Genomic DNA, 16,912 nt, shown 5'->3' on the forward strand with positions numbered 1-16,912 from the left:
GAGAGCCCTGTAACGGTGCTGATTGAACATACTTTTCTTCCAAGCCTTCCTTGAGCTTTTGAAGTGGTGTAGCAAAGTGCCTGGGTTGGAAACGGGTGTCCTGCACACTGGTCCAGGGAAGAGAAAACTTTCTTTCCCCCACTCTTAAGTGGGTGTAAAGGATTTGCGGGGATATTTTTTTGGACAGCCCAACCTAATATGGGTCTCTTAAAGACTCTTTTGGCATCTCAGCGAGGTCTGACTTGACCACCGTAGTTCGACTGCCGGGTCCAACTAAAACCAGCAATAAAACAAAACGTGCCTTGGGCAGGGATGCTCCATTGGCAGGGTACACGAGGAGCTAAAAGGGGATTATCGGTAGGACCGTCCGTCTGAGGCAGCAGGGAAGGCAGGGACTCGCAGATCAGACTAGGGGAGGCTCTGTTCTTGAAGCCCGACGTTGGCCGATGGCTTCCCACCCTCGCTTCTCCGCTGCCGGTCTGCGGAAGAGTGGTGCTGTGTGTGCCCGTGCCCGTGCCCGTGCCCCGCGTGGGGATCTGAAACCGGCGCGTTTCGGCGGGATGTGCAGGAGGAGGTGACCTGTGGGGACTCTCACGTCTCTGGTGTTGTCCCGAGTCCCGGGAGCATCGACCTCCCTCGTGTAGCTGCGGGCCGGCGCCCCCGGCGGGCGCGGGGGGCGGGCCGGCCCCTCCCGGGGGTGGGCGGCGGGCGGGGCGCGGCGGCTCCTCCTCGCCGGGCCGGGGTTAGTTTCGGAGCGGAGCCGGGGGCGGCGGGAGAGCGGCTCCCGGTGGGAACAAAGCGGAGGACGGGCGGGCGGCGCGATCGGGCCGGGCACGGTGCCTCCCGCAACAGGTCGTGCCGGCGGCAGCGCAGCCCCTCCTCCCCCCGCACCGCCGGACTCCCGCGGCGGGGCCGGACCGGCCGCCCCCATGCGGTTCGGCTCCAAGATGATGCCGGTGAGTCCCGGGGCGCGGGTAGGGGGCTGCCCGGGGCGCGGAAAGTTGGAGCGGGGCGGCGGGAGGGAAAATGGATCCTGCGGACGTGGAGGGGGGCGGGAGGCGACCCTCCTTCCCGCCGGCATTCCCTACCCGCGTCCCTCCCACCCGACGGGGCTCCGCGGCCTCGCGGGGGCTTCCCCTCCCCCTCCCGGCTTTTTTTCCCCCCCCGCAGCTTTTCCTTTTCTTCCTCTTTCACGCCGGGATCAACTTGTTAGACGGGCCCGCTGGAGCCGGGCCAGGGCGGGGGGGGGGCGGCGGGGCCCCGGCGCTGCAGGGGGGCCCACAGCGCCCGGGGGCTTTTCCCTTCGCCCCGCTCCCGGCGGGATAAGGCTTCTTGCCCGGAGAGGTAAACGGGCACTGAGTCTGGATCCTGCTTGCCTTTTTTTTTTTTTTATTAGTACGAAGTTCTTAAAGTTGGTTTGAGCCGCCTCTGCCGCTCCTGTGGGCTGGGGGTGGTTTTGTTTTGTAGTGCCCGCACTCCCAGAGGAAGATGGTGTCCATGTTGTTTACGGTTCAAAGTGATTAGGAGCTCTCGGGGGCAGGTATTCCCAACCTCGGCCGGGAGAGTTTCGGGAGCTGTTGGCGGCTGTGTGTGTTAAACCTGCCCTGCTCTGGGAGGTGTCTCTTGTTTTAGCACTTTCAAAAGGCACAGGGAGCACCACCTCCTCTGAGAGTTTTAACATGAATTTTAAACCTACACCGTTTTTGTCAGCTGGGGTTGGATGAAAGCAAAGCACAGAAGCTTTGCTTAGTTTCCAGCACGATATATGCGAAGGTGGTGGCGTAAAATAATTTCCTTTGAAAGTACACCTGCCACTGAATACCTGGTTTTACCAGCAGGGATGCCGCATGAAATCCGTAGTCTGTTGTTCAGAGAAACTGGAGTATTTACAGAAAATTCTGACAAGCTTAATACCTGTTTAGTCCGAGTTGAGGGTGCTTTAAAGTCTTCTCTGTGCCATCTTCCCCCGGGCAATACGACCTGTCCTACCGAGCTCGATAGGAGTAACTTTGCACGCATAGGTAGTTCTTTCAGCAGCACTCTTCTATTGAAGATTATTTCCAGTTTAACTCTTCAGGAACGGGGTGAATCAAGCGAGGAAGGAACTGTACTGAAAGGTGAAACTGGGAATCCACGCTGAAAGGGTATGGGTGTTTCAGGGAAGCTTGTTTTGCTATAGGTGTGAGGTTCTTCCTCTGCAATTAGGCAGAAATAATGAGCGATAATTTGATCTCGCAGAACACTTGAGTAGGGTGACTATTGCTGTAGCTAATGAGAGAGGAACAGACAGAATATGAGCCCAACTACAGATTAAATAGCTAATGTGTTGTGCAACAGTGGTGGTGTCTGCCTATGAAAACTTGGGAAAACAAGCAGTAAATGTAATAAGGTGTTAATTCAATCCCTGTCAAAACTGAGCTAGGTAAGCGCCCTCATATAACAGTGAAGTCTCCTGTTGCTGGTGAGTTCCTTGTCACTGAGTTCAAATAAAAGAGAAAACAAGCAGGAGCAGTCTTACCCCATCAGCATTTGCAGGTGACAAGTTCCAGAATATGCATTGCCCTGGTGGCTCAGACTTCTCTTTGGCTCATGACTCAACTCATTAGTGATTCTGTTTTTTAGCACATAAATAAAGGGATGAATGCAGCCTTTTCACTTTGTTTACTGTGAATAATGAAAGATATGTGAAGGTTGAAAGTGGCTTAAGGAATTAAAAATATAAGTATCATGAGTATTAGAACTTTAATTCAACTAAAAAAAACCCAACCCAAACCCCCAAATCAACAGCAGCCCAAAACAAAAAAAGTCAGTTTTGTTATAGTCTTCAGAGGGATAAGATTTCCAAAAGTACCTAAGGGTGTTACAGAAGTGCACTGGTCCATTGACTGCAGGACACATAAACAGTCACTTGCCACCTTGAAAGCATTTTATATCAAGTATTCTTACATGAATGTGAATATGAAAGTGTGGAAAATGCAGTGTCAGAAATCATTATCTTTTTTTTTGTAAGTATTTCTGCAGATTTCCTCATCTTTAATAATAATAAAACCTCATTCCTCTTTTAACAAAGAAATTAAAAGAGTTTGAGGTGGGAGAGAATGAGGGTTTTGAAGAAAGTAGGAAGGGAACAAGGAGTAAGTCCTCTTGTATTTATGTGATAATGAGGTGTTCATGGACTTGAGTATCTTTATCTGCATTGTCTGAATGAGTAGTAGGCTGGCCTTAAGCCATCTACAAAATGTTTTGTTTCTTTCTTAATGTTTCTTACGATGTCTCTTTCTTTTTCCCACCTGCAAATAAAATCGTCTGTATAAGATTTTTTTTAACTCTCAGCTCCAGGTCCGTCTCCTGTGTTCTAGGAGAATAGCGTGGGCGAGGGATTAAACAACAGTTTGTGACCCCAACTGGGGAATACAGGCAATGTGAGCCCAGCCAGGAATTCACCTCTGAGTAGCTGCCAGGGCAAAGCTGGGAAACTGCTGTAGCAGCATAACTACTCGTGCTCTTGGGAGACTACCCTGAAATGGGAATGTTTTCCTTGTGGTAATGACAGATAGGAGCTCAACTGCTGCTGTAACCATATGGCAGGACAGTGATTGAAATTCTGCATGAGGGTGTACTATGAAGTAATTTGTGTGTAGCTGTACTGATGAAGGTAATAACAGGGTTAATGCTGGCAAGCTGTGTGAAGTTGTCTCACCTTTCATCTGTGAAGGCTTGTGGGAGTGTGACTAGTACTGTTAAGTAGTGAAAAGGAGCTGGAAACATTTTCTAAAATAGCATATTTTTCTGCAACATAATTGATCTCTCTCCCTTATTTTACATTATTACCCTAAAATGAGCATATAGAAATAATTTGCGTCATTATGCATGCTGGATAAATGTTTGGGGCTTTTTTTGTTTTTGTCAGATAGTGGGAGGTAAAACAGATTGAGCTACCCTTTAAAGCCCAGAGAAGTTTTTGGATCAACCCCCCTTGATCTAGATAACAGTCCAGTTTGCAATTTGAATTATGTGCAGTAGTTACTGGAGGGCCTCCTTGAGACCAGGATGGATCCAGACATACAGCTGTATTGTTAGGGAGTAACTTGGCAGACTGGAGAGCACTTAAATTCCTGAAGTTTTGCCTTCTATCATCAGAAATGGCTGAAATTTCTGAATCTGAAGTTTCCTGACAATGATGTGTTCTTTTCTAAAAAGGTTAAGCTGCGCTTTTAAGTGTAACACTGCAACTTTGATATCACAAGGAGTTATGCTTTCCTCCTAAGGTCTGTTGAACATCTTGTCCCAAGTGATCCTCTCAGAGTTGCTATGTCCAGTGAGCACTGCACTTAAAGTACATCTTTTCATTGCAGAATGCTCACTACTCGGTGGATATGTGTATTTTTTACCTTCAAAACAGCTTTAATTGTAGTGGTTTTTTACTCATTCCGTTAGGTTGTTAATTGGAACTGCCATATGGATTCTGAATTACTGAAAGAGTACAGTAGTAGCTCATCTTTGGCAATTTTCTTAGGAAACACTTTTCTGGCAGTTTAACTAAAGAACTTTTAGCAGAAATGAATCTCTTGCCCTTTGTAAGATGAGCAGCTATAAGTTTATAAACAAACTGACCCCTGGTAGAGTTTGTTATGATAACAGTAAGTGAACTGTAGGATCTCAGGCCTGTTTCCTGTGGTCTTTGAATTATTTAATCTCTGATCAGGTTTATCAGTCATTAGTACTGTTTTTCTTGTCCCCTTTCATGGATTTCAATGCATGAATGGGATTTCAGACTGTGAACTGTTCTGAGAATATGCCTTGTATCTTCATCTGATTGGAGGATTTAGCTTGTGTTTTCTTTTAACTGAATTTCCCTTAATAATTTGAAAGTTTTAATACTGTATTAAAACAGTTTAATGTGGTACTTAGTGCTTAAATATCTTGTCTAGAATGCTAAATAAAGCTTAGGTGATTGTTTTGTTGAGCTTTCTTAGCTTTAAACTTATCAAACCTCTTGCACTTTCCTTACAGATTGTGACCTGTTCTCAATAGAGAACTCTGCCTTGAGGTTCCCACAGTGCTTTTTCTTTCTCCCCTCCCCTCCCTTCATGTTGTTACAAGATCTTTTTTACTTTTTTTTCCCCCCCATCCCGTTAAAAATATTTTCAGGGATAGTTTTAATCGCATTTAATTTCTCATATGACTTTTTTAATACCTTAGCCCTCCATCTGCAATTTGTGTTATATTATGCAACAGTGTGTTAAATATCTTTGTTTCTTTGTGTGGCTTTTATCAGAAATGGGGGAAGGGCAATATTACAAATTCATACCAGATCAAGCTGTGGAGGCCGTGGGAATAGCTAAGTATGCTGCTTCTGATCTATTCAACAGTTCGGGGTGTGAGTGCCTTGTGGGGCTCTTGCATTTACAGTTTCAAGGGCTAGTGTGCAGTCATGAGCTTTGGGAGGGGTGGATAATTCATGGAGTTTTGTTTTGTTTTCTCCTTCCGAGTGTTGTCAGATGGGATCTCTGCTTTGTGGGATTAATTTACATGCAAGTCAGTTGGACTTTAAAAGAGGCAGGTATAAAGGTTATTTCAGCAAAATAAACTAGCGGAATGGCAATGTGCCTGGCATTCCTTTCAAAGTATTGATTAAGAAACAGTGCTGAAAGTGCTCCATTTGTCTAGCCTCTGTCCTTGTTAGTAGTCTGCCTTGGGGACTCTCCTTTCTCTCCCACTGTGCATGTTATTGAGCTTGTTTAATTATGGGCAGAGCTGTGCCTTGCTGCCGTACAGCCTCTCTGAAGAAGGAGTTGGATAACCCTGAGGAAACGGACTCAAGCTGCCTCCTGTGGCTTGGTGGCACCGTTGGAGAAGGACTTCTTGCTTCCTTTTGCACGTGCCCGCTGATAACAAAGGAACCACCAGATCCTTTTAATCTGTGGGCTTTCACCATCCGCTGAAGTGTAAAAACTAACTCAGTGCTCTGGAAACTGAAGGATGCTCCTATTCGTGAGGTAAAGAGCAGATAAAACTGTTCTCTTTGCTCACAGTTTTATTATCTTCAGGCCTGGTTTCTCTCAGCTTGGTCACTTGTGAGTCAGGCAAAGTCTTTTTGATCTTCAGTTCCCAAACAGTTGGATGATACTGTGTATAAAGGTCACTGGAAATTCTGGACCTCACGTGAAGTATACTTAATTACCTTAGTCACTCCGGCTTAACTGTTTTAGAGGTTTCAGACTTTTCTGTGAAACATGAAAGATCTGAAATGTTGTTTAAAACAGTGTAAGATAACTTGCTGTAGTTTGGGATAAATGTTCATGGGAGAGGGAACAGGGAGTGAATTAGGGACAGAACAGCAACTGTGACTCTGGCATGTTACAGGGCAGAAACTAGTCTTCCGCTTTTGCTGTTTGCATTTTGTTAATCATTAATATTCAGGATCTTGCTGCTGCTGTTTAGAGTTAGTCATGCATGTGTCCTCATCTGTTGTTTAACCACAGCAGTGGTATTGTGTGGATGTTGAACCCAGGGCTGTCTGAAGATGAACCTTTTGGGGTTTGTTGCTGTGGTGTTAATACCAAGGATTTTTTTTAACTGAGCTGGTTGTGTTGATCCTGTACCAATTTCTTCTCTGCTGCCGTGGTGCTTCCATATCATATGATATGGTCTTTTTGATAGATGACTGTGTGCAGTGCCCTAGCTTTTATTGGTGTATGTTTTAAAAAGGAGGATTGGGGCAAACTTTGCTTTTCTCTAATTTTTTTTTTTTAAAGCCTACTCTTATGTCTTTATTTCATCCTTTTGCAAAGTAAAGTATAGATATTTTAAAATCAAGCATGTACTGCAGTTATCCCTCGTTCTATGTGGTTCTCTTTATTATAAAATTGATTCTTAAAAACCTTTGTCTGCAGTATATCTGGGTTATAATACCCAAACTCGTGCAAAATCATGGGCACATTTACATGGAATTGACTGAAAGCTGACTTGAAAGCTCCTGACGTTGAGTTATTCCATATCAAACATTTGGTCTGTAAAATACTGACTGATGTGATTATAACATTTAATAAAGTGAGCAGAAGCTGCAGGGAGCTCAAGCTCCTTGTTAAAGGTCATGTGGTGAGTTCAGCCTGGGATTTGGGAGACCCACTGAGTCAAACCAACTGGTACATTGTGGTGCATCTGGAATACAAGTCTGTTGTATCCAGTGTAAGTTTTAAAATGATCTTACAGGAATTGCATCACCTGCACCTCTGTTTCTATAGGGTTAATCACAAATGGGGAGAGAACCTTGGTGGTAGTTTGTTCCGTTCCACATTTGAGAACAGTCCTCAAAAGAGTTGACTTCACACACATGTAAATGTTCCCATTTCATTGTTTAAGGCATATCTTGGATATGAGGCAGCGTAAGGGTTTTGGTTTGGGCTTTTTTGTTGTTGTTGAATAAGTGAGATTTCCCTTGTCTTTTGATACTTTTTTTTGTGAGGCTTAACTGCTTAAGAAGTAATTTAGATCTAAGCTTAGATTACTAATTTTCCTCTATTGCATTAAGAGTGTTAAATCCCATTGTTTCTTTAAATTGAAAGCTGAGGAAGAGTCTCTGAAAGTGTGCGTTTTTCTTACCTTCATTTTCCTTCTGTCGTTTAGAAGAGAAAATTCCATTTTTTTTTGTCTTCTTCAGTGGGTACTTTTTTAATGCTGTAATTTTTACCCCATTTGAGCTCTATTCTGCACCAAACCACCAGTGTGCTCAATAACTCCAGTGTAGCAGCAACCTGTGAGTTGTGTGAACAGTTTGCAGACATGCTGTGTGTGAACAAGGAGGTGGTAGACTACACATAAGCACAGGTGTAGAGTATCCCTCTTGCATTCTCAAAAGTGTGGAGGCTTGGTCTTCTGCAAGATGATTGTCCCCTTCTCGGGTTTAATTAGCCACAAGACTCTTTAGCAAGACACACAGGGATCTCAACCCCTGTTCATTAGTTTTGCTGGACAAAGTTGAAGTTGTGGAAATTGGCTGGGCTAGTGAATCACACAGAAATCTACAGGAAGGCTCTTAGTCCCTGTAGCTGGGTCTCTCATTCAGCTGTTTCTGTCATACCTCTGCACAGTTATAACTTGCTATTTTCCTTGCTGCCTGAGAGTGGTGGCTTGTCTGGTTTGCTTTTTCCTTTTTTTCAAGTGTGTGCAAAGACCTTTCTTTACCCTACTCTCCATCCTATATAAGTGTGTGCTGCCCTGAATGCAGAATCTTACCCAGATCAGTATCTGAGCCATGGAGAGTAGTGATTGACAACTCCTGCCAGACTTCTTCAGGAAAGTGAAACTCATTCTTGCCATCTTTGGGTATCCTAGGGCAGGGTAGACCCTCTAAAGGATGGTATTCCTAGAATTTGTTAGAACTTCTTGATCTCAACTGTAATAAAACTGTGTGTGTCTCTCAACATAATCAAGTGTTCAGGAAAAGCTGACATAGCAGGGAATGATGGATTTCTGACTGTAACAGAGGGAAGAGAGGGAGGCGTTGCTGAGTTGTGAAAGGCAGAATGTGTAGGGGCCAGGCCAAATGCTCCAGACCTCCTTGGAGAATGCCATGAAGCTTTCCTGTGAAATACCAAAAGCTGTAAAGGTCACGTATAAGCTGTCTTCCTGAAGAACGTTGCTTGCTTGTCATGCTGCCCCATAGCCACTTTATCAGCATTACCCCTGCTGTATCTTTCAGCCTTTTGAGAATGTGTTTTACTCCAAGTAAAGGTTTGTACAGGGAAGCTATGGAAACAGCACTCCATGCTTCTTGCTTCTGCATTGTTATTCCTCTGCTATTGTATGTAGGTCTTGTCCAAGAGACCCTTCTGCAGAGTGGTTTACCTGTGTTGTACAAAACCCATTGTTATTTAGAGTGCTTGTCTTGCAAATAGCATTTAGTGATGTTGGGTTAGAGAAGTTTTCTACCTCCAGGGAAGCTGAATGAGCAGCCAAATAGTGACAGACTGAGAGAGGCAATTTCTGAAGTTCTTCAGGCAAGAGGAGCCTGGCATAATCTAAATGTGATTTGACTAAACTCTGTTTAATTCATTTGAAATAAGTGTGACGCCACCTAAGCAACCACCATTTCATACAAGTCCATCTGCAAAGCTCGTTTTGTGTGACTTTGGTGTGACAACATGTAAAGCCAAAAGCCACCCAGGCAGGCCTGCTGCCTTGCCCTGATGAACTGCTCTCCCTTCGCTTCTCATCTGGCATGTCTGTGTAGAGCCTGGTATTGCCTGGAAAGAGCTCTGGGGAGTGAGCGGCACTTAAATAAAACCTGTCAGACAGTGATCAACTCTACAATCTGCCACCCTTCTGCAGCTTCTGTTACAGTAGCTGAATGTTTTCGATAGAAGTTAAAGTATGTAGAGCTCCACATTACAGGAGCAAAGGTTAGATCAAGCAGGGTGCTTGAGCTAATGTGCTGGTTGAAGGGGCAAGGTTTCTCCTTCCCAGTTCTGCTATGGTTGTACTTATCCCATTATAGTCGACTTAAGACCATCTGGCAATCCATCGTTTTCAGGGTTGGAATAGCCCTACCAACCTCTTTTAACTTGCAAAATAATGAAAAGAATCGGTCTGTTTTGGTGCAAAAGCTCGATGTGTCCCCTGTGCAGCTGAATGTGTGCTGTTTCAGTCACTAATGGCTTCCTGTCTGTTTGCAGCCCAGAAGTAGTAGGACAAAACCCCTTTATGGCTTTGCATAATAACATCAGCTGTTGTCAAATAGATATGATCACCAAGCGTAGGCATTTCATGCTGGTCATCTTTGGCATGGCTGGTGCCCATGTTGGTTGCCTGCAATGCCATGTGTGCTGGCAGTCATCTGGATCTGACAAGTGAAGGTCATTCTTCAAGGTGCACTTCACTGCAACAGGAGTGTACCCACCCAGAGCTGGTGGTGAGTTGGAAAGAGCTGCCCTTCTGTGAAGGTGTGGTGTGACATTACACCTAATTAATTTAATAGTAGGATGCTGCTGAAATGGATGGTCTTGTTCCTTTGGTTTCCATCCACACCCAAAGCCACGTGTCTCTTGTAGTTTCCCCTTGAATTTAGTAAGGAGTTCGGTGATGGTTGAGTGGAAATGCTGCCTGCACTAAAGGCAACAAGCAACTAAAAGAGTTATACAGTGGAAGTGATTTGCCGTGTGGCTGCATATTCATACATAAGGGGGCAGATTTGAGAAGACCACAATGTGCCTCTCTCAGCTCACCATTTAGGTTAGCTGAGCTGTAGCAGTCAAATGGTACTTTATGCTTTCCTTAACCTCCATGTCATCTTGAGAGCTGGTAATAGAGGGGAATTTCTCCACCATCTCTGTGTCGTCTCTCACTGCAGGGATTAAGTTGGACTAACATACATATAACTTATTCTGGTGAGGCCGAGGAGCTCACGTAACAGGAAGCCTCTCCATCGTAGCAGCAAATATATAGGAAGTCAGATCTGATTTTGGAAGCAGTAAAGCATGCACACTGTTGTGCTGTGTGGTCTGAAATTCCTGGTTTGCATTGGTTTGGTTTTTGTTTGTCCTGAAGGTGGGTGGCTGAATAGCGTGTTCTGAGGTTACAGCATGAAGGAGATGTCAACCTGTGGTGTGTTAAAATGCCTCTGAATTTCATGTTGTAGTAATGCACCTTAGGACACCAAACTGATCAGGCTGTGTCACAGAACAGCCCAAACAGTGTGTCCTGTGACTTTTTCCACATTGGAATTGCCTGTGTGGTTAAATGTGTCATTGTTTCAGGTGCCTGAAATGGTGTGTCCTCTGATCTACCTGTGCACGTCATGAGTGTTTTGGTTTGGTTGTAGATCTGTTTCGTGGAGGTGGGACACAGATTTTGGCAGCTATTTTCTTGGGGGAGTGACTGACATGATGTATTTTAAAAAGTGTTTGGCACTGAGCTCTATGAAGTTGCTGGATTTGGAGTAAATGAGTGTTCTCTGCTTCTTTTTTTACTGACTTGCTATGTGATTTGTGCTGCTGTTATATCGCAAACCATCTGCTTTCTTGTTCTTTTTTTTTGAACTGTTTTAGATGGACCTCGACTCGCAAAAAAAAAATAAATCCTCTTTTCTGCTTCAGTACCCCACCTCCCCCATGGGTGCTCCCACCAGCACAGCACCCTGGTACCAGTAAATAGAAGGTAATAAATTAGCCTGATGTATGGGTAGACACTTGTATGACAAATTTGCATTAGCCTTGCACATACTGATGGGCTGAGGTTGGAGTGCTTCCTGGTGTGAAGGTTGATTGTCTTTTTATTGGTGAGATTATTATGTGTTGGCTGGAAAAGGGGAAAATGAGTATTTTTAAACCCAGGAAGAGTTGGTGTCTTAGGCAGTGGGTGGTGTGGTGTGGGTGGCACAGGTACCAGAATTACTGTGATAGCCTGTGTTTGTGTAGGTTGTGTTAAATATGCTTTCATCCCTGACGTTGATCTGGTTTTGCTTTTCTCCATGAAAGGTCTCGTCTCGTACTAAATCTTTTTTTATTACCAGTAAAAACACTAGGCTTTCTTTTCACTGTGAAAGTGTCATGTGTTTTAAGGGACTGTTTTGAGAGGTGTGATTCTCATGGAGTCCCAACAGGGCACACTTTGTGTGCCCTTTTATTGGCCTCTGACCGTCTAGGAGGCCAGGAGAACCTCATGCTTATTCCCAATAAGGGGGGGATGGATGCAAAGCTCTAGAGCAGCGAGAGGAGCTTAGTTTCTTTATTTTCCTTTATTTAGTTATTGCTTTTTTTCTTTTTTTTTTTTTTCTAGTACAAAGACTGCCTCTGGGTTTGACGCAAGTACAGAAAATTGGGATGATTCAGGCTTAAGCCTGAGTTCATAACCCCACTCATTATGCTTGGATGTTGCCTTGGCTTTAGGCTCTTGTTGGGCACAATGCGTGTTGCGATACTGAAGAATGAGAGGAGGAGGAACTATAACCCCCTGTGGTTATGTTGAATGAGTTGGACTGTTTTCCACACCACGGTATCTGTTGTAAGAATTGCATGGTATTGGTTTTTTATCTGCCTGAAAATAATATTAATTTCTTTCTCCTTGTGTACCAAGTATCTGTAGCTTGGTGCTGAACGCAGAGGCTGAGGCAGAGTCTGCCTGAAGGAGCAGGCCTCCAAAGATCCAATTCTCCAAGAGGAGGAGGAGCAGGCTCCAAGTAGGACACCAACAGTACAAGCCCAAACACCATGTGTAGGCTTGCTTTTCTGACTGTCAGCTTGCAGCAGTGAAGTGTACAACAGTGCAAAAGGAGTGTCTGTAAGGAACCACGAGGAAGGATTTGGGGAGAAAGGGAAAGAGTACAGTGGGGTAGGAGGCAATTTTATTGTAGGAGAGGAACTTCACAGATGGCAGTGGTAAGGGATCTGTCAATGTGCTGCCATGTGGTATAATATGAAGAATATATTCAGGGTTTGTTTACCCTGAATTCTTGCAGTTGTTTAACTACATTGGTGCAAATCCAAGTGTGGATTCAGGTCTGAGCAGAATGAGCTCTATGTGATGTGTTGGCAAATGTGGGTGCTCAGTAAAAGGCTGTGGTTTCCTACATGTGTTACTGAAACCAACTTAGTTTATATATCTTACAGGCCAGTTTGTTTGGTTTGTATCTTTTAGATAGTGTTTTTTCCTACTAAATGCTGATGTTGCAAAAATTACTTGCAAAAGTATAGGTGGCTTTAAAAGCTGAGTTTGCTTGAAACATTCTTACCTTGTGTGCTATGTGGTATCTCAGCTAAGGAGAGGGGAGTTATGTTGCTGCTGTGCTCAGCGTTCATCCAAAATAGTGAGCTTCATTTGCGTAGACCCTTCTGGTGTCGGGCTTATGGGAGGGCTTTTACTTTCCTGTGTGTGAAAATGCCTGAAGAAAAATGTCAAGTTGAAGAACTTAACTTAGGTTCAAAGTAAGTCTTTGTTGGGAAAGCTCTCTTAATGACCTTGTGCGTAATAATCGACTGAAAGAGGGGGTATGTAGGTCAGGAATCCTGTATTTACCAGTCCTGAGCTTTGCCTGATAGATTTCACAAAATCAAAATGGCTAAACTAAGATGATGATTTCCTACAAGGTTTGGCATGAAGATTGTAACTGCATCTTCCTCGTTAGTAAGTCTGAACTGAAGCGCTGAGCTCTGTCTTTGAGGTTGAAGTCCATGAAGTAGGATTGCAAACCTACATCCATTAATTTCAGGCAGTAACAATACTTGACCAGAACTCAGGCTGTTTTCCTTGCAGCTCTTCAGATTCCCCTAATGATGATTCAGATGCATGCCTGATAGTGAGATGTAATGTGGCATTTGTGCTGTAGTGTTTTCCCAGTTTAACTAGCCTGTACCAAAAGCAGATGGCTTTGATTCTGTTCTCGCTACATTAAGGATAAGAGGGAGAAATAAAAGGAAGCTTCTTCTTTGCTGTTTCCAGCTTATTTTCCCCATTCCCCCAAAGTGCACGTAGATCTATGTTGTATTTTAAGTCCTGGAAAAAACTGACATTTTTACCAAAGGCAGAATACAAATGCATGATAAACTTATCTTTAAAATAATCTACACAAGCAGAAACTGCCGTGCTATTGAGAGTAAAAGCTCAATCTTGTTTTCTGCTGTGATACAATTGAAAGGGAAAAGGGCTGTGCTTTATATAGACTGGGAATAATCTGAACAATCCCATGGTGCTTCCTACTGTACTCCACCTACCTTGCATCATAACTTCCTTTCTCGTATTTATGGCCAGAAGCCAGTACAATATAAACGGAGTAGTGTATGCGGCGGGTGAGATGGCAAGGACTGAACTCCAAGCGTTTGGGTGTGGCTGTAGACAAATGTTAAACTTTACTCTGCATTTCTGTTGAACCTTTGTTGAACAGCTGAATATGAAAAGGATCAGGGATAGCAGTCATCCTGTGTGCCTGTCTTCTAGTAAGTCTATTATTATCTTTTGCTTACCTTAATCTTTCGCTTACCTTAATCTTTAGGCACAATAAGTGAGGATGTTGCCTCCTGAAGGACTGTTTTCAGGCTCTGAGGAACTTCATGCAGAAGAATCGCTGAATTACTTTATTATGGTAGTATATTTTGCATTGAATGGAGAGCTGTAACTGCACCAGCTCTGAATGCTGCTTATCAGATCAGGCAAATGTGCTGTTGTGCAGGCTGTCTTCTGTTGTTTAGAAAGTTGCATCAGGTCAGCAAAAATACCTATTTTAGCTGCTGATTTCTTTGTGGCCATCTGGGAAGGTGCAGCATCAGTGTACCCACTAGGTAAGATGCAAGACTTCCATTTAAAACTCTTTATTTGAAGGGGTTTTCTGTTTATCAGGGAAGACTCATTTATGGTCGAAACTGTGGGTGAAAGCAGTTATTTCTTATTTGTCTCTACTTGAAATATGATAGTTATTCTATTAATTATAAAATTTCAATATTGCTAGTTTTTCAGCTAACTAAAACTAACTTCTAAAATACATTTTAGTTCACAATGTAAATTCATAGAATCTTAGAATTGTTTAGGTTCGAAAATACCTAAAGAGTGACTTTTAATGCCTCCTTAAAAATGAGAGCTAAGAAAATTTGTTATGCAAGCTAAGACCACTATTTAGCTGTGCTAGGGAAATATAAAAACCTTGAACACTAGTAATGAGTGGTTCAAGGGTATTGGGTTTCAGTCTAAAATGCAGCTAATATGGAATGTGGTACAGAATTATGTTATTAGCTCTAATGCAAGGTAATGAAATGAATCCATAAGGCAGTATGCTTGTTTGGCTATCAAATAATGTGATTGTCTCTGTTTTTGCTGCCTTGTACACCTCAGTTTCCCTGCCTGTAAAGTAGGAAACTGCTTGCTTGTGTCATGACTTCCTGGCCACAAGATGCTTTGAAGATGAAGATGTGAATAGATGCCACAGTTTGTATTGTATATTACATGCTGTGCAGGAAGACTGCATAAAGTTAGGAATTCAGCAAATACTGAAAACCAGGGTTGTTGTTTTTTAAAATATATTCTCTACTTGGTTATAATATCTTAAAAGGGACTGAGTTTTGCTGATTGCTGTCCATTGCTGACATTTTATGTTCTGAGTTAGATCTTTCAATAGAAACCTGGGGGAGGAGGAAAGTATGTGCCTTTAAACTCAGGTAGCTTCAGGAATTAATGAAGTGCTTGTATTTTAATTTGGACCATGCACCATAATAGCGTTCCCCTGAATACTTGCATCCCGAATAATTGAACGTTATTAGTATTTTAGTTAGAAAATGTCCAGTCTAACATCGTTTAATACCTAAGATGTGTGACATCAGCTTTATAATAACTAAGGAGTAAGAGAAATCTTATCCTTACAGAAACACCATCAAAGCTGAAAAGTAAATGGCATTTCTGTTTTTCCCCCTTTAATCAATAATTGAGGCCTTCTGATCTAAGAAGAGTGATGTGAGGCCTTTGATATGAAATGAATATCTCATTGGATGGATGTAAATTATAAGGCATGTGTTTGCTCAGGTTAGTATTCCAGATGTGTTTGGAAGCTATTTCTGCTGGTTTTGGCTTCTTTTTTTTTTTTTTTTGTGTATGTGTGTGTGCATTGCAACAAAGCAGGAGCCAAAATGTGGTGTGGCTATAGCCTTACACTTCTGTAGAGTTAACCATTCCTAAATTTTTACTTTCAGTTGAAAATGTATTTGCAGATGTTGAGATCTGTTATGTTTAATACTGGTATAATTCCTGTTGATGAGCTTAGCAATGAATAGGTCAGATTTGCAGGCAAATGTAAGGCTATTTGGGACTGCGGTGCAGAAGAGAGATGGAGGATTATAAAATGGGGTGTGACTTGCTTGATTTGATGCCCTCTTCTGTCCTCCTGCTTGGTTCCTTTCTTGTTATATTCTATTCCTGTTCCTGGGTGTACTACAATCCAGACTTGGAGGCTGTAGTTGGAGGTGATGCATGAGTAATATGAGCTGAAACAAAATTTCATGCTGAGGAGACTCAAATTTGCAATGCATACCGATTTGGATTTTATTATATTTGTGTCTTAAGTGACAGGCTTTTTTGGGACCTGAAGTCCTCCTTTATCTTCAGTATTCTGCCGTCCAGTTGTTTGTAAGTCATACACTGCAGTCATTCTGTGCAAAAGCTCTCTTGCTTTAGCTCATGTGACCTTGGTGATCTCTTTGCCCTTGGTGCAGCCGATCGAACTGCCTCGTTCAGTGGCTCCATAACTGCAAACTTTTATTTTCTAAGCTGTAGCAGAGTCAGCTGAAATCTGTGATGTGATTTTTAAAAGAAAGTGCTTCAGTAGGTACACAACACATCCCTGATTTCTCCCAGGTATGCCACAGTACTGCAGTGCTTTCACATGTTAAAGTTTTCCAGTACCTATAAATAATGAGTTTGTCTTTGAGGTGGGGAATGAGGGGGAAATCTTTAGAACTTACTTCGGGACCTGAGTTTGGTTTAAAAATGCTCAGTTTATATGCTTGGCATTCCTAAAACTCATTCTTTATAAGTCTATAGAGGAAAAAAGCCCTGATCCAAGGTTATATGAAATTGTCAGCTATTTCAGTATTTGCCTTGATACTGTCTTTGAAAGAAGTTCATGGTCTGACTGTGATTTGTCTTCTTCTCATTTCTTTTGTCAAGTCCTTCACTTATATCTAGCTTGAAACTGAATCTTTTTCTTTTTTTTTTTCCTGAATTCTTGGATGCCTGTATACAACTGTCTTAACCACTTTGGTTTTGCAGAGGAGCAAGAGACTGCTTTGTGCTCTAGCTTGGTGAAATCTACAGGATTCCAACTTGTGAAAAGGGTGTCGTGAGAATATTCTTATTTCCGTTGTTTTTCTTTGCCACACAGCAATAAAGCTGCAATATAATATGTTAGGGTGGTTAATGCATGTCACAGTTGAAC

The 16,912-nt window shown here is 42.9% G+C and overlaps 1 protein-coding gene across 2 annotated transcripts in view; it reads left to right on the forward strand.

Annotated features, from left to right (window-relative positions):
• Positions 1–805: 805 nt before the first annotated feature.
• The window catches only part of TP53BP2 (tumor protein p53 binding protein 2), a 49,496-nt gene continuing 33,389 nt past the window's right edge, over positions 806–16,912 (forward strand). The window contains exon 1 of one of the 2 annotated variants that reach the window (XM_032682100.1): positions 806–956. In XM_032682100.1, coding sequence (XP_032537991.1) covers positions 930–956 — 27 coding nt within the window. In that variant the 5' untranslated portion in view covers positions 806–929. Of the gene's footprint in view, positions 957–13,787; positions 13,932–16,912 lie in introns of those variants that run through there. The other variant, XM_032682101.1, reaches the window with a different exon arrangement.

The sequence above is a fragment of the Chiroxiphia lanceolata genome, chromosome 3 (assembly GCF_009829145.1).
Source record: "Chiroxiphia lanceolata isolate bChiLan1 chromosome 3, bChiLan1.pri, whole genome shotgun sequence".
Classification (NCBI taxonomy): domain Eukaryota; kingdom Metazoa; phylum Chordata; class Aves; order Passeriformes; family Pipridae; genus Chiroxiphia; species Chiroxiphia lanceolata.